Source organism: Pimephales promelas, chromosome 9 (genome assembly GCF_988280905.1).
Source record: "Pimephales promelas chromosome 9, fPimPro1.hap1.1, whole genome shotgun sequence".
Classification (NCBI taxonomy): domain Eukaryota; kingdom Metazoa; phylum Chordata; class Actinopteri; order Cypriniformes; family Leuciscidae; genus Pimephales; species Pimephales promelas.
Window position 1 is genome coordinate 30,766,907 of NC_142777.1, and position 19,238 is coordinate 30,786,144.

Below are 19,238 nucleotides of genomic sequence, written 5' to 3' on the forward strand. Positions count from 1 at the left end.
CCACTTGCAGAGAAACAGACAGAAAGCAGAGCACCAACACAGACAGGGAAAAGCCAGAAGAGAAGATTTGTTTCTATAACACAAGTTTTTTTATTTTTATTATTCTTACTTTTGCAGTTGATCATGACAGAAACTGAAACAATGAAATGCACACCCACCCCCCTTTAAACATACAGATAGAGTTATCTTCTTCAGAAAAATAAATAAACTGTATTGAAAGGTACAATGTCACAGTAACTTTGGTTAAACACTTGATTACTTTGAGAACATTTAATCCATTGGTAATTCAGATGAACAGGTAAATAAATAAATAGGTCATTCGTTAAATAAAATACAGGATTTCCGTGATGATGTAAAAACTGGCATGGCACATACAAGTGTCATATATTAAACATTTACAAAACATTAATAAAGTTTCCCTGATAAATCAAAGTGCATATAGACGCAGTGCACGTAAGTCCATCTGAATGTTCCCCAGACATATCCCCCACAACAGCCAGCCAAGACGCAGTTAGGCCAGTGAAGTAACATGACAGTTACTCATAGTATATATAATATTAGCATTTTTTTTTCTTATAAGTAAGGAGATAACAGTCATAAATGTTATTATAAATACAGTAAACACCTATGTTTATTTACAGTATCTCACTGCAAGGTCTGGCTTTTCCTAGTGTTTTCTTCACGGCTTTGAGCATGAAAAATCGGATAGCTCGCTACATAGTCACAACAGAAATGTGTTTCACAATAATACAATGACACGTCTGAAGTGATAAAGAGATGCTGAGTGAAGGTTTCCATTATGGGTTAGCCACGGTTTTTCGGATTCGTGTGACGATTGGTTGATCGGTTGGTTCTATTTCAGGTTTTGTTTTAAGCTGCCTCTCGTTTCTGTGCGCTAAGCCATCACTTTCACAGATAAATGCCGATACATTCAATTGTAGTGTAAGGCATTGTTCTTACGCTCTATGTCTCCCCTTTTCCCGCCCCCGAAAAGAATGAGCTCAGATGTGGATGAAAGTGCATGAGGTATATTTATGTGTCGTTTGTCTTTCGTATGGCCACCGGTTAAAACACATGCTGGCAGACGTACACGTACACGCACACGCACGCACACACACGCTCGTGTCGAAAACACACGCCACTCGGAGATATTTAATCCCTCTAGTTTAAATCCGTCTCAACGAAACCACTTCTCTCTGAAAAAACAACAACAGCAACAAAAAAAAAAAAACAACAACGAAGAGGCAACTGGCTGAGCGAGTCCTGCATAATATAGGTCTTCCCATTTCCCCCGAAACACTTAACTTCCGTTATTAAATAGCAATAGTTCTGTATTTATGTAAAATCAATAAAAAAATACACGTAACAGTCAAGAATTAAAGCGATCAATAGCAGTCAAAATGTTAGGCTAATAAGCTACAGCTTATTCATGGTAAAACAAATTATTAATATTTCATATTATTGGTACCCATATAGATTTATATAGAAATACAAATATATTTATATGTTCGTTTAAAGTCTGCAAGCACAAATAAGCTGCATTTATTGAATTTGTTAACAGTCAAAGAGAGGATGGAGGATGAGGTGGTTATGGCATTCAAACGTGTGTAGTAAAGCGACCCTGTTTAGCAAGTTCCACCTCATGTTCCCCATCAGCCACCAACACGCGTGATGGCGGTTCAACAGTACGTCCCATGTTAACAGCTTAACTTGTTTGAGTGTTTGTTTTTGTCCCATCGGTTTTCGAGAATGAACTAGGATGTGGAATGAGCACTTAGCAAAGATTTCCTCATTGTGACAAGTTCACATTCACAATAAAGCTTTATTTTTTTGTGATTTTTTTTCTTTTGTTTTCCTTTTTTTTTTTTTTTTTAAATCTTATAGCCACTTTTCATGTTTATTTTTTTCCCCTTCACACCTGCAGCTCAGGTGGGGCCTCTGTAAAACAGCGTCCGCCTCGAGAGCGTGAGCCATAATAGAAACAGCTTGCGGAGGGCAGTGATTCAAACAAACGCGACGCCCCCGCGGAAACCGCGAGCTGCCCGTCCAACCACAAAGCCCCTTCTTTATCAAACAACCCCCGATTTTTTTTTTTTTTTTTACATGTTTTGTCAACAATTTCTCACTGGCCAGCGTTCACAACACAGAGCTCCACAAAGGAGAGAGAGATAGAGCGAGAGACAGAGAGAGAGAGAAACAGAGAAACCTCCCCCTATCGGAAACGCCCCGTAAAAGAGGACCACCACCCAGGAAAAAGAGAAGCGTGCAAGCCTCGGAAGAGGGAGGCAGTCAGGGGAGTTTGCCTTGTAAAGCCAGGCAGAGTGACAGAGGGAAGGTCCAGCTCAGAGAGGTGAGACAGCGCAGAGCGACAACGTGGCTGGTGAGAGACGATTTACTTGACATCCTCTGCAAGGGGTATTTGGGGTCGTGGCGCGACAACCACTGTATCAGGAAGTTGCCGTGCTTGTTGAAGTCGGAAGGGCTCGCTGTTGCATGTGGGAAGAGGAGGGAGCGGGATCGGGGAGGAGAAAGCCCGGGACAGAGAGAGAGAGAGAGAGAGAAAGCAATCAGCTATATTAGAGCATTTGTTAATGTCACAAATTAGTCTGTTATTTCTGCACAAAACCAGTACAGAAAATACAACTTTTATTAATGACATCAATAAGCAAGCATATCATTAATAGGCAATATTAATAGGCTAGCACTCGGAAGATGACATAAGGATAAAAACTGTACTGACAAACGAAGATGTTTCGTCACGCTATCATTTTGAAAGTGTATTATTTTACAAGCTTTTTTTTAGCTTAAAACATGTGATAACACATTACAATAAGTTTTACATTTTTTAACGTTAGTTAATGCGTTAGGTATAATTAACTAAAAAAAAAAACATTTTTACAGGATTTAATAATCTAGGTTCAATTTAGAAATACACTATTGTTCATTGTTGGGGTCAGTAAGATTTAAGTGATGATAAGGTTACAAAAGGTTTCTTTCAAATTAATTCTGTTCATTTGAACTTTATATTCACCAAAAAATCCTAAAACAGTTGTATCATGGTTTCCACCAAAATATTAAGCAGCACAACAATGATAATTAATAAGAAATGTTTCTTGAGCAGCAAATCAGCATATTCGAATGAAGGATCATGTGACACTGAAGACTGGAGTAATGATGCTGAAAAGTCAGCTTTGCATCACAGGAATAAATTACATTTGAAAATATATTCAAAAAGAAAATATTTTAAATGGTAATAATATTATACAATATTACTGTTTTTACTGTATCTTTTTATTAATACAGTCTTGGGAACCTTCATAAAGTCAAAAACATAAAACAAATCTTACTGATTCCAAACAGCAGTATATAATGATAAGAAGAACTTGATTGTAAAATGAAAGCAGTTATATACACCCACATCTTGAATATGAGGCATGGATTTTCAAGTTGTAAGGATTACTTTTAACCCCTCCCACCAACCATCTAGATCCAATCTGGTGTTACGCCCACTTTAAACAATCCAGTCAATTCCCAAAATTCACCGCAAAATTTCCAATTGCTTGTAAATTATGAATGTACTGATCTGTTTGGGATGTTATTTCAGAAAGTGTGATCACAAAATTGAATACGCACTTGGGCAGGGATCCATTCTGCAGGGTCTTAATGCAGCTGGCTTGGAGTCCAGACAGAGCCCAATGGTGTTGTCACGAGTGTGGCAAAGCACCTGCCTCTCCTGCGTGCCATTCCCACATGTCACTGAGCACTACAACAGCACACACACAAACAGAATCTCAAACTAATCCAGCTATAAATCCAGATATATACTGATTTACAAAAAAGCATTTTCATGCCCTTACCTGTGACCAGGGACCAAGCCTCCACTCAGCAGGGCACAGGTTGCGATTGCAGTCTCTGCGGGATTCCGGGCGCTCGTCGCTGCAGTAACGACTGCGGATGGATTCGTACTTTTCCTCGCCCAGCGTTTGGAGGCAGCGTACAGAGCGTGTTTGAGTGCCAGTCTTCCCACAAGACTTACTGCATTCACCCCACTCTCCAGCCACCCAGCTAAATACGTCAAATCAAGCACAAGGTCGCGGATTATCCATGTGTGTGTGATGCAACAATGACATCTACTGGACAAAGACTATAGTTGCAGAAAATTACACCACAACATGGGTAGTGCAAGGGAATGCTGGTTAAACAAGTAATGTGTTACTCCTTTGTGGTTTTACTTTTTGCATTACAATTTGTATTGGTTATTTCTTTAGAAGCCTTTCTGGATTCTACTGTACATTCAATCATGGGAAACAACGTATCACAACCAAATGCTACATTTTGGACAAATGTTGATTTCTGTGTTGCATCCCGCACAGTGATAATTAAAAGGCAAATAGGCTTTTCACACTGAGCTTAACACAGGGTTATAGACATTCAAACGCTCTTTTTTAACACTGGGAAAAAGATGCGAAACGATGCGATGTTAGAATGTTACAACTACTGGAGATGCTTAGCAACTGACCGCATGGTCTATTTACGTGCTTTGGGCAGCCACAGTAACTTTGGGCCACGTACTGTTTATGATAGGAAAAAAGTCAAACAGCAATGAAAAATGCGACGTTTCATTCTTACCTTTATGGTTCAAAAAGTTCACTCAGAAAAAACTTGATATTACAGTCAGCAATGTTTTATGTAAACAGGTCATGTGCTACGTTTGTCTAGTAGGTAGCACTGACACAATGCAAATGTTGATTTACTATTTCTTAGTGTGAAAAGTGCCAATTGTAATTATAACAGCAGTTAGCAATAACAAGATTAAGAAAAACTTTTTTACTTAAAAAACATGTTGATTAAGCAACTTGTGCCTCTCCCAAAAATGAAAATGTGAATAAAACATAATAACTAGAATATCCTTGTAACTCATATAGTGTAACAAATGTTTAAAATGGGAGACGTGACTAAATGTGTCTATTCTATACACCGAGGAAGGCTCTTAAGCCATATTTTTTAGTTACTATGAAAGTTTCCCTTACCACAAGTGTTGCTGGATTCCCTTTTGAACTCTTAAAACAAAATAACACATTTCTGACAAAACACATTTCTGATTTGGAAATAAAAGCTATTTTGGTGCACAAACTCACATAGGCTGAGCACACTCTCTGAGGTTACATTTTTTAACCAGGGATGGAGGCAACTTGATTTTCTCACAGAATTTGCGATGGACCATCCTCATTTCTGTGTTTTTGCGGCATCCATAACGCGCCGTCTTATTTCCTGTCCATAAGAAAGTCAATGAAACATTCATGAACATGAAAAGAGAAATTCAAAATAATATAAGTAAAATAATCTATGCTAACAATCTATTGGACTAAATATTATTTTAATTGTGGGTCAGATTACATTTTTGGGGAAAAACAATTACAAAATTATGTACAAATTAAAAAAGGAAGTGAATCGTACTCATAAACAAATTATTTAAGCTAACATTCTACGGGACCAAATGAAGAGTTCAGATGCAAAAGCCTCTAAATGCCATTTGAAATGTTCTTCTTTAATAATGTTCAGTAATTTCACTTAAATAACAATTAATAGGTAATTATCATTGCCATTTAAGTGAAATCACTGAACTTAAATATACAAGCTTGATAAAAATCATCATTCTAGAAGAAAATTTCAAATGGCATTTAGAGGCTTTTGCATCTGAACTCTTCAAATATTGACTAAATTATTCTAACAGAAAGATATTTTTGTAGGCCAAAACTCTGAAAAGCCAGAATTAGCAGTTCAGCATTTAAGCAAGAATGAAGGAGTTACTTTTTGATGGTTGAAGTTGTGTGAACGTGGTGTACTTTATAGCCTTTGTTAAGCTATTTACTTTTTTGTGATTGTATTTTGGCTTTACAAATCATAAAAATGTTAATTTGTGAAGATCACAGCAGCACTCTTCAGCTCTTTCAGCTCTGCCCCCTTTTAGTTACGGTTGCAAGCTTGATAATATGGTGGACAGAAACAGTGGCTAAGCTAGGATTGGTCAGTTATGTTTTAACGAGGGACTTAGCAAAGGCTCAATTAAAGTAGAAACATATTAGAGATGTAGGGGAAACTCATTTGCCTGTATCTACATAAAAGTGAACTACCTTCTCCACAGGTCTTGGAACAAGGTGCCCATCTCTTCACCACCCAGGAATATGGCACTGCATAATCAGGGACCATGTTATTCTCATTGGCACTGTCACTCGGTCTTTCATTGTCAGTGATGTATTTGATCGACACCTTCACTTTGGTCGATCCATGCATTCGGATCTAGAGCACAAATAAAGACAATCAGTTAAAACAAGTTAAAAGAGTGTGTGTCCATTCATGTGTGTGTGAATTCCCACGAGAGATTACCATGATCACCACATCGTTTTTTAGGGGGCCATTAGTTTGAATGGTGTCCTTGTTGTTTTTATTCTCATACTCCCATTCCAGACCTTTTTCAATAACCGAGCGCGTCTCTGGGTAGTCTCCATGTGCGTTGAGAAAGAAATCACCTGACGCTTTATTCCTGACAGCTATTCGGCAAAAAAAATCAAGAGAGAGAGCAGCAATTAAGTAAAAATAGTGACCACTGGAGTGCTTACTGCATGAGAAACTACAGGGAGAGATCTGGCTTTACCTAAAATGTGAGCAGTCCCATTAGGTTCCTGGATAAAGAGATGTCTCGCACCTCTGGGAACTTCAAGCACCTTAATGACACCTAAACCAAATGTAAAACATTTTCAAATCAATTTACTACCACTAATATGCAACATAAAAAAGGGATAGAAAGTGAAGTGAAGTGAAAAGTTCATTTCCCAGAAGAAAACTCAAGACTAAAATTGAGGCATTTCAGGGAGTTCAGAAACAGTGTTAACTTCTATAGATTAAGTATATATAGAGTTACTTATATAGAGTATAGTTATTATATGCTTTATAACTTTCCAGACATTTTTATTCTCAAACATGAATAATAAACACTAAAGAAAGTTTAAAATGTAAAAAAGCATGATAAGACACCATTAAATTCTTTACTTTCAAACATTCAATCCTTTGAGCTTTTAATTTGTCAATTCTCATAAACCCCCAGCATTTCACAACAAACCCCCAGGGGTTAGAGAAACTGCGTTTGGGAAACCCTGAGATATAGTATTGTATTTTGTAAATATATCTCTTGAATGTAAAATGTGAAAAAAAAACTATGTAAAAATGCTACCTCATCTAATCTAAGATATCCAAGCCCATTTTATCGTATAAACTCAGAGAATTAATCTGTGTTCAGTCATGTTAGTAAAGGCTCACAAACACCCAGGGTTCAAGTACCCTGCGTTTGGATGGCCTTTGCGTAGAATTTGGCCAAAAAGTATCTTATCTTATACTTAAGTATCTAAGTATCTGCATAATTATGTCTAGTTTGGAAGAACCATTGTATCTGGACTATAAGCCTATGATGCCTTCAACTGTGGGCTCCGCAAGGTTTTGGGACCAAGCTTACACGTTTGCCGACGAAACGTACCTTTCTTCTCTACAAAGGTGAAGTTAAATTTGTGAGTCTTGCACTTGGTTCCATCTCCCCCGCAGACGCCGCACTTATCTTCCTGCAGAGCTGATCCGACCACATTATCACAGCCCACTTTCTGAAGGGAGAGAGACACCATAAGCAAAAGGGAACCGAGCACACACATTTAAAAGAGGTACACGCAGTTATTCACCTCACAGTCTCCGTACACACACACACTGTAGGGATCTTTGTAAGAGCAGGGGGTTCCATCTTCCACCTGCGTCTGCATGTTGACTCCAGCTCGCGTCTCTTTGGATTGACAGTGCAATTTGCAGCGTTGCTTGGCTAAGGGAAACAAGACAAGAGAGATCCTTGAGAGATGGATTGAGATACGACAAAAACATCAAGTGCATATTAACAAGGATTGACAAGAGCTTGAATTCTTAAAAGAAAAACAGCTTCCATGTTTAGAAAAAATGTGCAATAATTTAAATCACATTTAATAGTTACAAAATCCTTAGAAAAAGAGTACATCTTGGTCCAACAGAGGATAGACTTAGATTAAAAAAACTTGATTAAGTGTGAATGGTCTCCAGGTAGTCATTTCGTGGTCTATAATTGCATTGCACATTATTTCATCCCAGACGGATTCCCAGCATCAGTGTGTACAATCCCAAAACTTGACACTTCTGTTCCAGATGTACATTCTAAGTCCAGCTCAATTTCCCATTAAGACCAAAAGTTATCCATGAACAATCTGATGACTGTTGGATATCCTATCAATTTAAAACCATTTACTCTGTGCGGGAAAAAAACAAAAGTATATCTTCCTGATCAAAAAGCAAGACAACTCAACAAATCAAGGCTAAAATTCTCTTTAGCAAGACTAAAACAATGTAAAAAAGGTATTATCTCATCTTTTTAAAGGTATCCAAGTCCATTTTACGGTATGAGACATAAACCACAAACATTCATGAGTGAATTATTCTATAATTGACCAGACAGAAATAAAAGGCTTTACTTTGGATGTACTTATGTTGATCATAAAACTAAGGCGGATCTCCATAGCGCTAATGACTCAGGAGGGATTTCATGTTTTCAATGATGTCATGAACGGTGTAGAAGTACACATGGAAAAAAGAGGGGGGGTTTGAATGACATCATATTTCCATGTGTGCCCACTGTGTAAGTGAGAGCAGCTGTGTGGAGAGATGGATTACATCAGCCTTGTGGACAAACTCATCGTAATTGTGTAGGACAGGAGTTAGGAACTATTTGAATAAAATGTACAATTATTATATAAAACATAAAATACACACACACATACATACATATATATATGTATACATTTTTAATTTATTTTTTTATTTTTTCAAAATTCCAGCAATAGATTACATAGTGTTCAATTTCTTTGCATATTGAGAAAACAGCTTGAAACTAGGCCACAAAAGTACATATTTGTACAGTACCTCACCCATCCATAAAGGTACTTAGTATTAGTACATTAAAAGTATATATTTAGTATCTTAAGATTTCAAGGTGGGTATTGTGGCTTAATTGTCGAAATCCAATGTTGGTGTATTGCACTGTTTTAGGGTACTCTTTTATATAAACCAGTTATTTAAAAAAAAAAAAAGTCAGTAGTGTGGCTGTTTGATATAGTATTTGTGGCATAGCTGTCAACCCTCCCGTTTTTTCCGGGTTTCTCACGTATTTTATCTCTGTTCCCGCTGTCTTCCCGTTTTATTATTTTCCCGTAAAATATCCCGTATTTTTACGCTCTGATTGTGTGAGACGTACCAGCTCGCACATATTTCGCTTGAAGTCGTTCATACTCGGATGCAGCGCCGCGTGCGCTGGCCGGAGACACACTGGCTGCGTGCATCTCAGCTGCGTGGCGTGACCGTTTTTATTTTACTGTCTATGGTTTTTATTTCGGCTCCCATGTTAACAGATTAGAGCTTGCAAACGCGTGCATGCTAGACATAGAACCAGAGATGCCTATTTTTCACGCGACACGCAAGCGTGTTGGAAGCGTTTCCAGGCAAAAAAAAAAAAAAAAAAAAAAAACGATGTTTATATGTCAAAACATTTTTTTGCCTAGGCTATATATATTTTCATGTCATTTTTATAAACAATCGAGTCCTGGTGTCCACTACAGAGGTCATAGCATAACATAGGAATAAAATATCTTTTTTTTTTTTTTTCATTTGTTTCTTATGCTCTTATAATGTAAAAAAAAAATCCCTTATTTTGGCGATGGATTCCGGGAAATCTCCCTTATTTTCAATGTTCAATGTTGACAGCTATGATTTGTGGCCAGTGCTGTCTAGTTGTTTTGTAGCTCAGTATCTGTTGTCAACGCAGTCTGTGAAATCTGCCGTATTACTTACGGTCAGGATGTTCATAAGGCAGCCAGTTGTGCCAGGTGTTCTGGTATTGAAACTTGTTGTCCATCATCCTACATTGCTCGGCTCTGTAGTCATGGTACAGGTCCTTACACTCATGTGTATTACACATCTGGAACTGAAAGCTTGGACCGGCGCAAGAACGTCCGCCATTAGCTGGACTGGAGGAGGTTAAAGGAATTTAAAAAAAATATATATTAGTTATATGTGAGACAGACAGACAGACAGACAGACAGACAGACAGATAGACAGACAGACAGACAGACAGATAGATAGATAGATAGATAGATAGATAGATAGATAGATAGATAGATAGATAGATAGATAGATAGATAGATAGATAGATAGATAGATAGATAGATAGATAGATAGATAGATAGATAGATAGATAGATAGATAGATAGATAGATAGATAGATAGATAGATAGATAGATAGATAGATACACACTATGGATTGTCACAAGCTCGGGTGCGAAACTGTAGTCCTCTTCCACAGGGGCGAGAGCAGGAGCCAAACTCACTCCATACACCCCAGCCTCCATCCTGTTTTATGATGTCTGGAGTCAGCCACATACAGTGGCCTTTAAAGCAGTGCTGAGAGAGGAAGAGAACAAATCAAACACATAAACACAGAGGAAGCGAGGGAGTCTAACGTATCAGGACATATTTGCATAAAAGGCTGAGTGGCGGTACCTTCCCTTCTCCGCATGTGGTACCATCAATGGGCGGCCCTTTTTTGGTCTTGCAAAAGAAGGGGTTGTCTGGGTGAGCGCACCAAAGCTGCTTACAGGGGTCAAAGGTGCGATACTGGGAAATAGAGGAACAGAAAGAAGAAAATTAATTCTCAACCTCTCACACACACTCTGAATGAGAGAAATCTTACAGCAAAATGCGGCTGGTCAGATAGTCACAAGGCTAGGATCAATTGGAAGGATGTCAGATTGGGTAAATATAGTTAACTGTTCTTTCCAAAGACGAGATGATGAGTAAACATTATTTAAATAGCCTTATAAATCTCCAATAATTAAAAAAAAAAAACATCCATTAAAGTGTGTTTATATAATAAATAAAATAACCTGTTTGTTTTTATGAATTGTGAATCGTTCTCCTTAAAAAGGTGTCACAAAAATGTGTAATAATATAATATAATATAATATAATATAATATAATATAATATAATATAATATAATATAATATAATATAATATAATATAATATAATATAATAATAGGACTCTGTGGAGAAATCTAATTCGAAGGAAGCCGTCATCGGACACGATGGACAGCAATTGAACATAATATAATAGCGATGTCCCGTGTCACAATTATTTAGGCAAGATGACACAATATGAACCATTTTCAATAATGGGCAGGTTACATTTATGTAACAAAGCAATCTCATGCAGGCAAAACAAAACAATGAAGAACAACTGTTTTAGTTATGATACAGCTTGTAGACAACAGAATGCTAGGCAGTGATGTGATATGGCCTCAAATGCTAAGCAAAATCTCTCTTTTTTCCTTCCCTCGAGGCGTAGTATAGGACCAGAAGAATCTCTGGCTGTGGTACTAATGATGACACTCCATTTAGCAGGATCCTAAACCCAACAAGCGTTTCAAACACATCAAGACACTAAGTGCAAAATAATGGCTCACAGTTTTCAACAGTAGCCAGCTGGCTGCTCGTGTTATCTCAGTTTGAAGATTGTTTAGAGTGTGCCAAGCTAAATAGCAAATAAATCTTTTATGATGAATGTGCTGTAGAAAACTCACTGAAAAGTCACCAGGTTACAATGACCTGGTTAACTTATTAAAGCGATGTTCAAAAAAGGTTTGAGCTCTGTTGAGAAAATCTGTAGCATGCTTTCATTTTGTCCCTCAGAAATTGTGTTCACATTAGTGTTGAAGTCTAGGCCAAGGCTGAAGCCCTTATATAAATTGAAATATATATATATTATATATATATATATATAAAAAGTATATTAAAAACACACAAACGTGTAAAGTAGTCTAAATCCCCCTTTTAGCTTTAGACAGCTGTTCTGGGTGGATGACCTCCAGTTATGCATTATACTAAATGTAATTTCTGTTTGTTTAGTTTGCTCATTGTACACGTCAATTCGAGCATTTCAATACACACATTTATTTTTTTATTTTTTGAGAAACTGAAGGACAAGTCGAAATGATTTAAATGATTACACTTGTATTAAACTCAAGCATTCCTTTAACCTCACGTCACACAGGCTGGTTAAAAAACTGTGCCAATAAATTCCAAAATACGGTAAGGAAAAGACGACTGTGGGTTTAGTATCCCGCTGTGTACATGACTGCAAAAATGACAATGAGTTCCACACCAACCAATAACATGTAATGATTAACAATAAGACCATCTGAATTGAACCAAGTTCAAACCAAAGAGGCCACATTGCGACTGAGGAGAACACCTTACCTGGGCTCCTGATTGCCCCACCTTTTGCAGCTAAGGGAATGGTTTAACAAGACAATGAAGTACAGTCCAAGCAGTGCTGTTCAGCTGGAATTTCTTTTTTCTGAGCAGAAATGATTCTTCAAATCATTTTTATCCAGTTTTGTGAAAGCAACATCAAGTGATTTCAAACTCATGCCATCTGGTTTTGATTATCTGATCATATTTTATTCAAAGAATCGCAAACAATTAAAGGGATGCCTCACAGACGTTGGCATCATTTTAAAATGTGGTGTTTATAAAATGTGTTTTGCTGTGAACCTGGAATGTTTTCTCTACAAAATAAAACCAGCTGATCTGCTATGAAGGATTTTAAAACCTGGTCCTTGTTCACTAAAAATAAAGTCAGTTTAAAATAATCATTTTCTCACCCTCACGTAAAAAAAAAAAAAAAAAAAAAAAACGTTTTCGGGTGCACTATTCTGTTCTTTTAAGTTTTTTTTCCCTTCAGCATGTACAGATATCAAAACTCAGTCACTTAACACAACATACTGTGGTACATTCATAATGCATTATTAGCATGTATAATACTGGGTCATGGCGATCTATGGTGAACCCAATGACCACAAATGGTGATTGTTATGGCAAGCCGATGGTCAATTATACATGCTCGTAGTGATTTTACAATCTCATAAAAAATAATGCATTATTTGAATGAAAAGGCCTGCGAGGCAGTTAATTCAAGACTCACCGCTGTGCACATCATATATCCGGCCCCAAAGTCAAAGCGACACTGTTCGTCCATGGAGTAATGCAGCCCGGGCAGCTGTGGAAGCTCCTCCCATGTGTGCTCGTACGGGTCATCACGGAGACAATCATATGAACTACACAGGCAGAATGAGGTAGTATATGATGCACAGTTGTACTAGTAGAGTTTTGGTTGGTTGGGTGTGTGTGGACATGTAGTACTCACTGCAGGTAGCGGCCCAGTTCCTGTTGACTGCAGCGGGACCAGAGGAACCGGTGGAAAGCGGCCTGTACCAGTGGGGCCATTATGCTACCCATTTGCACCTCATCTCCACAACGGTTCCCCAGCCCATCATGCTCCATTCCCAACCTATAACACACGCATATATATTATTGTATATACAAACAATTAACATTTGAGGACAACTTATTTTGGCATTTTTAGAATTAAATACAATTATGAACAGACTTTAGTCAGGGAAGATACCATATTTATGGAATTGCATGAATTTGTTCCAGAACTAATCATTTTTTGGTAACACTTTACAATAAGGTTCATTATTTAACATTAGTTAATGTATTAACTAACATGAACTAACCATGAGCGATACATTTGTTACAGTATTTGTTAATCTTCGTTGATGTTAGTTAATGATAATAAAGCTGTTCAATGTTTGTTCATTTTAGTTCACAGCGCATTAACTAATGTTAACAAGATTTTAATAAAGTATTAGTAAATATTGAAATGAATGTTTACAAAGATTAATAAATGCTGTATAAGTGCTGTTCATTATTAGTTCATGCTAACTAATGTAGTTAACTAATGTTAACTAATGAACCTTATTGTAAAGTGTTACCCATTTTTTAAATGAATTGGTTGAGTGAAGGAATCAACGAGTCAGTTTTATAGGCTAAATTAATTTGTGTACCAATGACTCAATGACTCGTGGCTGCATCTGAAATTGTGTACTCTCTGAGTAGGTACTTTCTTTGAATATGTACTTCACAAGTGTTATAACAGTATGTTCTGTATAGTTTGAATGCAATTTAGACGTTCTACATTTGTTGTTTTGTCATTGTTTGAACGAATCGTTTGAGCAAATGATTCAATGACTCACTCACTCTGTGGCTGCATCTGAAATTGTATACCGTCTTACTAAGTACTTTCTTTGAATAAGTACTGTAATTACTTCACGACTGTTAAAAAAGTATGTTCTGCATAGTATGAATGCAATTTGGACATCCTGCATCTGTCATGTTGTCATTACCATGTGACCAACCAGCATCAGTTGCATCACTTCACTGCCATTCATGAACACACTCCCATTAGCTTGTGGGACAGTAAAACGAACATCGGATGGAAGTGGTTTTCGCCAACTGTTTTATGAAAACTGTAAATTTGGATATACTAATCTTTTCACCCCTAATATATAGTTGGGGAGTATGCAGTTTCGGATTTCTAAATTAATCAGTGTTTTAAACTAATTGGTTGTGAACAATCCAATGATTTGCTGTTTCACTCACAGTCAGTCACTTTTTGCCACCTACTGTACAGGCATAGTGTAACTTGCAGAAAAAGTCACTATAAAATTCCCACTACTAATTAGCAATAAAAAAAGTGGAAAGTCATTTGTATGATTGTTGCTCTACTAATAAGATTCAAAGGCCTGGGGATGGTTGCAGAAACGGCTAGTCTTCCAAGTTAGACATAACTTTTTTTCCCTTCAAGACCGTTCTTAACTTTTTTAAATCAGTTACATAAAAATGTAGATTGTGCCAAATCTTCTACCAAAAAGTAAGACTGATACCCTTGGACCCCTTGACTAGCTGTTAGTGGGTCATACTAACTAGATGGCTATGTTTATGCAACTGGCCCCAGAACTACATTTTGTATATATTAAAATATATGATTTAGCTTTTGACATACTGATATTAAGTAAGCAGGGTTGCAGCAGGTACTCACACATGGCCGGTTTCATGTGCCACCACAAAAGCAGACGAGAAACCATCCTCATGGTTGAGAGTGCAGCTCCGTACGGGATGACACATGCCTGTGACAGGAGCGTAACCTAGCAACACATAAGAACACCTTACTGAGTTTTTCCTCCTCACATCTTCATCAACAAATTTTCCACTGATCCGAGGCCTGAGGTCATGATCATTTCAAGATCATTGTGGCATGTTCTTGTAGACATTGAGTTTGAATGTTTGAATAATCATATGCTTTTATTACCAACATGTTTCAATCTCTGGAGGTAGATGATGATGTGAGTGTGTTTGTGCATTTTACCCTGCATCCCCGTAGGTCCAAACTCTTGGCGAGTGAGAAAAATGGCGTGATCGTGGTAATCTTTATCATTTGTGTCCTTCCTCTGCTGTTCGAAAGCCCATCTACACACATTCTCCAGACTCTGAGAAGGGCTGCCCAGCTCAATGAGACTCGCGGACTGAAAGCATATATGAGAAGGAAGTTACGCTCAAAACTTAATTTTGCTATCCGGCTATTGGGGTCTGGTGGTGGTGTGAATCAATTCCTAACATCTAAATTAAGTTGAGGGTTAAAGGAACTATTAAAGGAACAGTTAATCAAAAATGTACATTCTATCACAATTTCTGACAGAATCTGTTGTAAAATGTTGGTGTGTTGCTCGCATAAACCTATGACTTCAGAAGACATGGAATACAGCACATGGGTCATATGGATGATTTTTATAATGCTTTGCCATCATTGAAAAGAAAAAAATTTAAGTATGTACAAAAGTTCATAAATGTTCAAAAGTTTGATGTCAGTAAGATTTTTAAATGTTTCTGGAAAAAAGTATCTTATGCTCACCAAGGCTGCATTTCTTTGATAAAAAAAAAAAATCCAAACTAGAACTACTTTAATGTATTTTCAAATGTAATTTATTCCTGAGCTGTAAAGCTGAATTTTCAGCATAATTACTCTAGTGTTCAGTGTCACATGATCCTTCAGATATCATTCTAATTTGTTGCTCAAGAAATATTTCTTATTATTTCCAATGTTTAAAAACAAAAAAATATTACAAAAAAATGTTGTAATATTTTCACAATTCTTGGATGAATAGAAAGTTCAAAAATAACAATATTTATTTGTAATATTATAAAGGTCATTACTGTCAAGTTTGATCAATTGAATGCATCCTTGCTTACATTTTTATAATTGTATAATTATAATTAATAATAAAACAAACGTACTGACCCCAAACTTTGAAATAGTAGCAAACATCTACAAGACTTAATTGTGTTAACTTGAGAGAAGTGTGATATAATTGTATAATAGCTTATACAATAACTTTAAATGATAATTTAACCCTAGTACACCTAGTAAATTGCATATAAATTGCACCTCACACACATAGTAGTAAGTCACACATACTTCATTTGCGGAGCATATTTTATCCATGCCCATTAACAGGTTAGAGCTTTCACACTGCACGCGGGTGCAGTTGGTCGATCCGTTCCAGTTGAGGTGCGTATACAGCAGTGCAGCGATCGTTTCCGCACCAAGTCTATTTTTACTCTGCAGCAAACGCTGAATTAAAGTGACAGCGCACGGTTCGTGGTCAAAATTAACACAGATTGACTTGAAAATAGTAATTTCACCATAAATGCATATAGACCATTTTGCAAGATGTAAACAACACTGGTCCAGAAGCACTTCCTGTTTCAGTTTTTTAACTCTACATAAAAGGTGGGATAAAATACAACCAACAGAACATATAAAACTGAATCAAAAAGTCAAACAAACATCTTTAAGATGTTTTCTTTACATGTGAAATAAAGAGAACAGTTACAAACTGAAACAGGAAGTGTTTCTGGACCAGTGTTGTCTATAATTAAATATTACTTTTTTCACAGTCATCTTTTAAGAACGGGGATAAGCAAGGGAAACTATTTACCTCAACAAGGGCATAATGAATGACACTCGCCTCATTCGTGGAGGTGGAAAAACAAATTCTTTGTGACATGCAAGATTTATTGTATTAAAATTTAAATGCAAAAGTAAAGGCATTAGAGTCGGCTGTTTTTTTTTTATTTTAAAATGTTAAAAGTACATGGTTAAATATTTGACCACTTGCTTGAGCAACTTAATAGAAGTAATGCATGGAATTATAGCAGTACGTTGTTTAAATTGTGTTTAAACGTGCAGAAATGGTTCCATCCCCCGCTTTATATATGGAACTCCAAAATGGTTCTATATAGAACCATTTTTTTGGTAAAAGGTTCTATTGGCCAAGTACGGAACCCCAGGGTTCTATATAGAACCCAGAGGAACCCTTTTTTTAAGAATGTATAGATCCTTTAGGGGTTCCAAATACGTAGCGCTGATAGAACCTTTTAAGGTTCTATATAGAATTTTTTCTTCTAATAGTGTGTACATCCATTCAAATTTGTATATGTGTACAAAGAGAATCACAATGCTGACAAAACTTTTATTTTTTTAATTAAAGTTGCTGCATAACTTCTGGATTTGAAATAAAAATAGTGAGTATGTGGCTGTGGTACAGCCGCGGATCCGTTACGCACTGCAAAAACCAGTATATGTTAAAAGAACTATGGCGCTCCGCATACGTGTTGTGTGGCAAACGGAGTATGTGTGAAACGGGCGTAAGACATCCATAAATTACTGAACACTGAACAATTGTTGTTAGTTAATACATTGAGGGATGAATCAAAACAATTTTTCTGCAGTCAAATCACAGATGCTGAACCGAAGCTGCTCCTTTAATCAGAGGACAGACTCCTAAACAATTACATCAACACAAACTTCAAAAGCACGACACACATCAATCATTTAGTAGCATTAACGGCCTCTGAATTTGAAAGTACTGAACAATCCAATCGATTTAATTTGTAGTGAAACGAAACACGTTGTCATGAAATGTTTACACAAAAACAAAAGAAAAAAACTCGAAACCCCGGCAGCCACGACACTGTTATTATTGCTTCATCTGACACTTGTGTGAACACAGACGTAAACATTGCTCTGTTTTTTTTTGCCGTATTCTGGAAGACAAATGTGTCCAGAGAAACATCCAGACAGGAATGCGCGGCTGTGTTTTGATGACGTGGCCACAAGAGCTATTGGAAGTAGATCCTTTCCAGATGTGTGTCCTGAAACTGCCTTTCTCTCCCTGTGCCTTACTCTCATGCTTCTTGCATTGTAACAAGGTCATGAACTCTGAGAACTACGTTGCAATGTCTCCATCAACCAGTAGAGGGAAGCTTCCCCATTCCAATGCCTTGCTGTGCACCATGGGAAAGAAAGAGAGAGGGTGCTGGGAAATAACTCAACTCAGCATCACTCTCAGCACAAGTGCATCCAGAGCTTTATTCTCGCATTACACTTCATTTATTTGTGACTGATGATTTTTAAGTGGTAGATTTGTGCGCAGGCAGCAAGCTAATGTAAATTAGTTACTAAACACATGATTTATCTTCACTTATCTTCATTCCATCACTGATATGTTTGTTGATAATGTCACAAAGAGTGTTTCTCGGGATTCTGTAAACAGGAGACTTGATCTTGTTCTTGTTAACGGAATACATGACAGACGTGCAAGCATGCTCATTAAAACAATGTCTCGGCATCTTTATAGTCTCTGTGATCCGCTGAACGCACACACACTCTTAGACACAAGCACGCTGTGTGGATTGATGCTGGGTGTGTCGTGTCAGGGTCTCTTTTTCAGCGCTAGGTGAGGGGAAGAGCGGAACAGATGTGCGGAAGAGACTGTGATGTTGAAACCTTGTTGGAGGTGCGAGGGGTCACTCGGATGATCGTGCGTGCCGCTGCCGGCAGCAACGGTTGCCACAGTAATTGGGAATGATGGACAACCTGCTGGCAAGACGGGCGAGGCTGCATGCTGATTGGGGCTGAGGCGGCAGGGGAGAGGAGTGGGTGTGGAAGAACCAGGCGTTTGTGTACGAGCGAGAATAAGAGGGAGGGAGAGGTGGAAAGAAAAAGATACAGATGGAGAAAGATGCATATCTGTAGCAGAGCTATTGAAATAAGTGGGTGATCCCGGGAGATTTGAGAATGCGAGAGTGTGAATAAGAAAAGACAGTGGAAAGGTTTAGACACTGAAAGATGAGTGAAGTTAGTGAAGTCAGGTTAACAAA

At 37.4% G+C, this 19,238-nt stretch overlaps 1 protein-coding gene across 3 annotated transcripts in view; it reads right to left on the reverse strand.

Moving 5' to 3' along the window:
• The window catches only part of LOC120460902 (A disintegrin and metalloproteinase with thrombospondin motifs 2), a 144,013-nt gene that overhangs the window by 4,956 nt on the left and 119,819 nt on the right, over positions 1-19,238 (reverse strand). The window contains exons 6-22 of one of the 3 annotated variants that reach the window (XM_039648914.2): positions 15,385-15,541; positions 15,058-15,163; positions 13,321-13,464; positions 13,099-13,231; positions 12,372-12,401; positions 10,618-10,731; positions 10,373-10,518; positions 9,910-10,085; positions 7,728-7,861; positions 7,532-7,652; positions 6,656-6,736; positions 6,388-6,551; positions 6,135-6,300; positions 5,139-5,271; positions 3,858-4,065; positions 3,634-3,763; positions 2,397-2,486 (exon numbers count right to left, since the gene is read on the reverse strand). In XM_039648914.2, the coding sequence (XP_039504848.2) occupies positions 2,397-2,486; positions 3,634-3,763; positions 3,858-4,065; positions 5,139-5,271; positions 6,135-6,300; positions 6,388-6,551; positions 6,656-6,736; positions 7,532-7,652; positions 7,728-7,861; positions 9,910-10,085; positions 10,373-10,518; positions 10,618-10,731; positions 12,372-12,401; positions 13,099-13,231; positions 13,321-13,464; positions 15,058-15,163; positions 15,385-15,541 (2,233 nt within the window). The remainder of the gene's footprint in view (positions 1-2,396; positions 2,487-3,633; positions 3,764-3,857; positions 4,066-5,138; positions 5,272-6,134; positions 6,301-6,387; positions 6,552-6,655; positions 6,737-7,531; positions 7,653-7,727; positions 7,862-9,909; positions 10,086-10,372; positions 10,519-10,617; positions 10,732-12,371; positions 12,402-13,098; positions 13,232-13,320; positions 13,465-15,057; positions 15,164-15,384; positions 15,542-19,238) is intronic. The other 2 variants (XM_039648915.2, XM_089134984.1) reach the window with 2 other exon arrangements.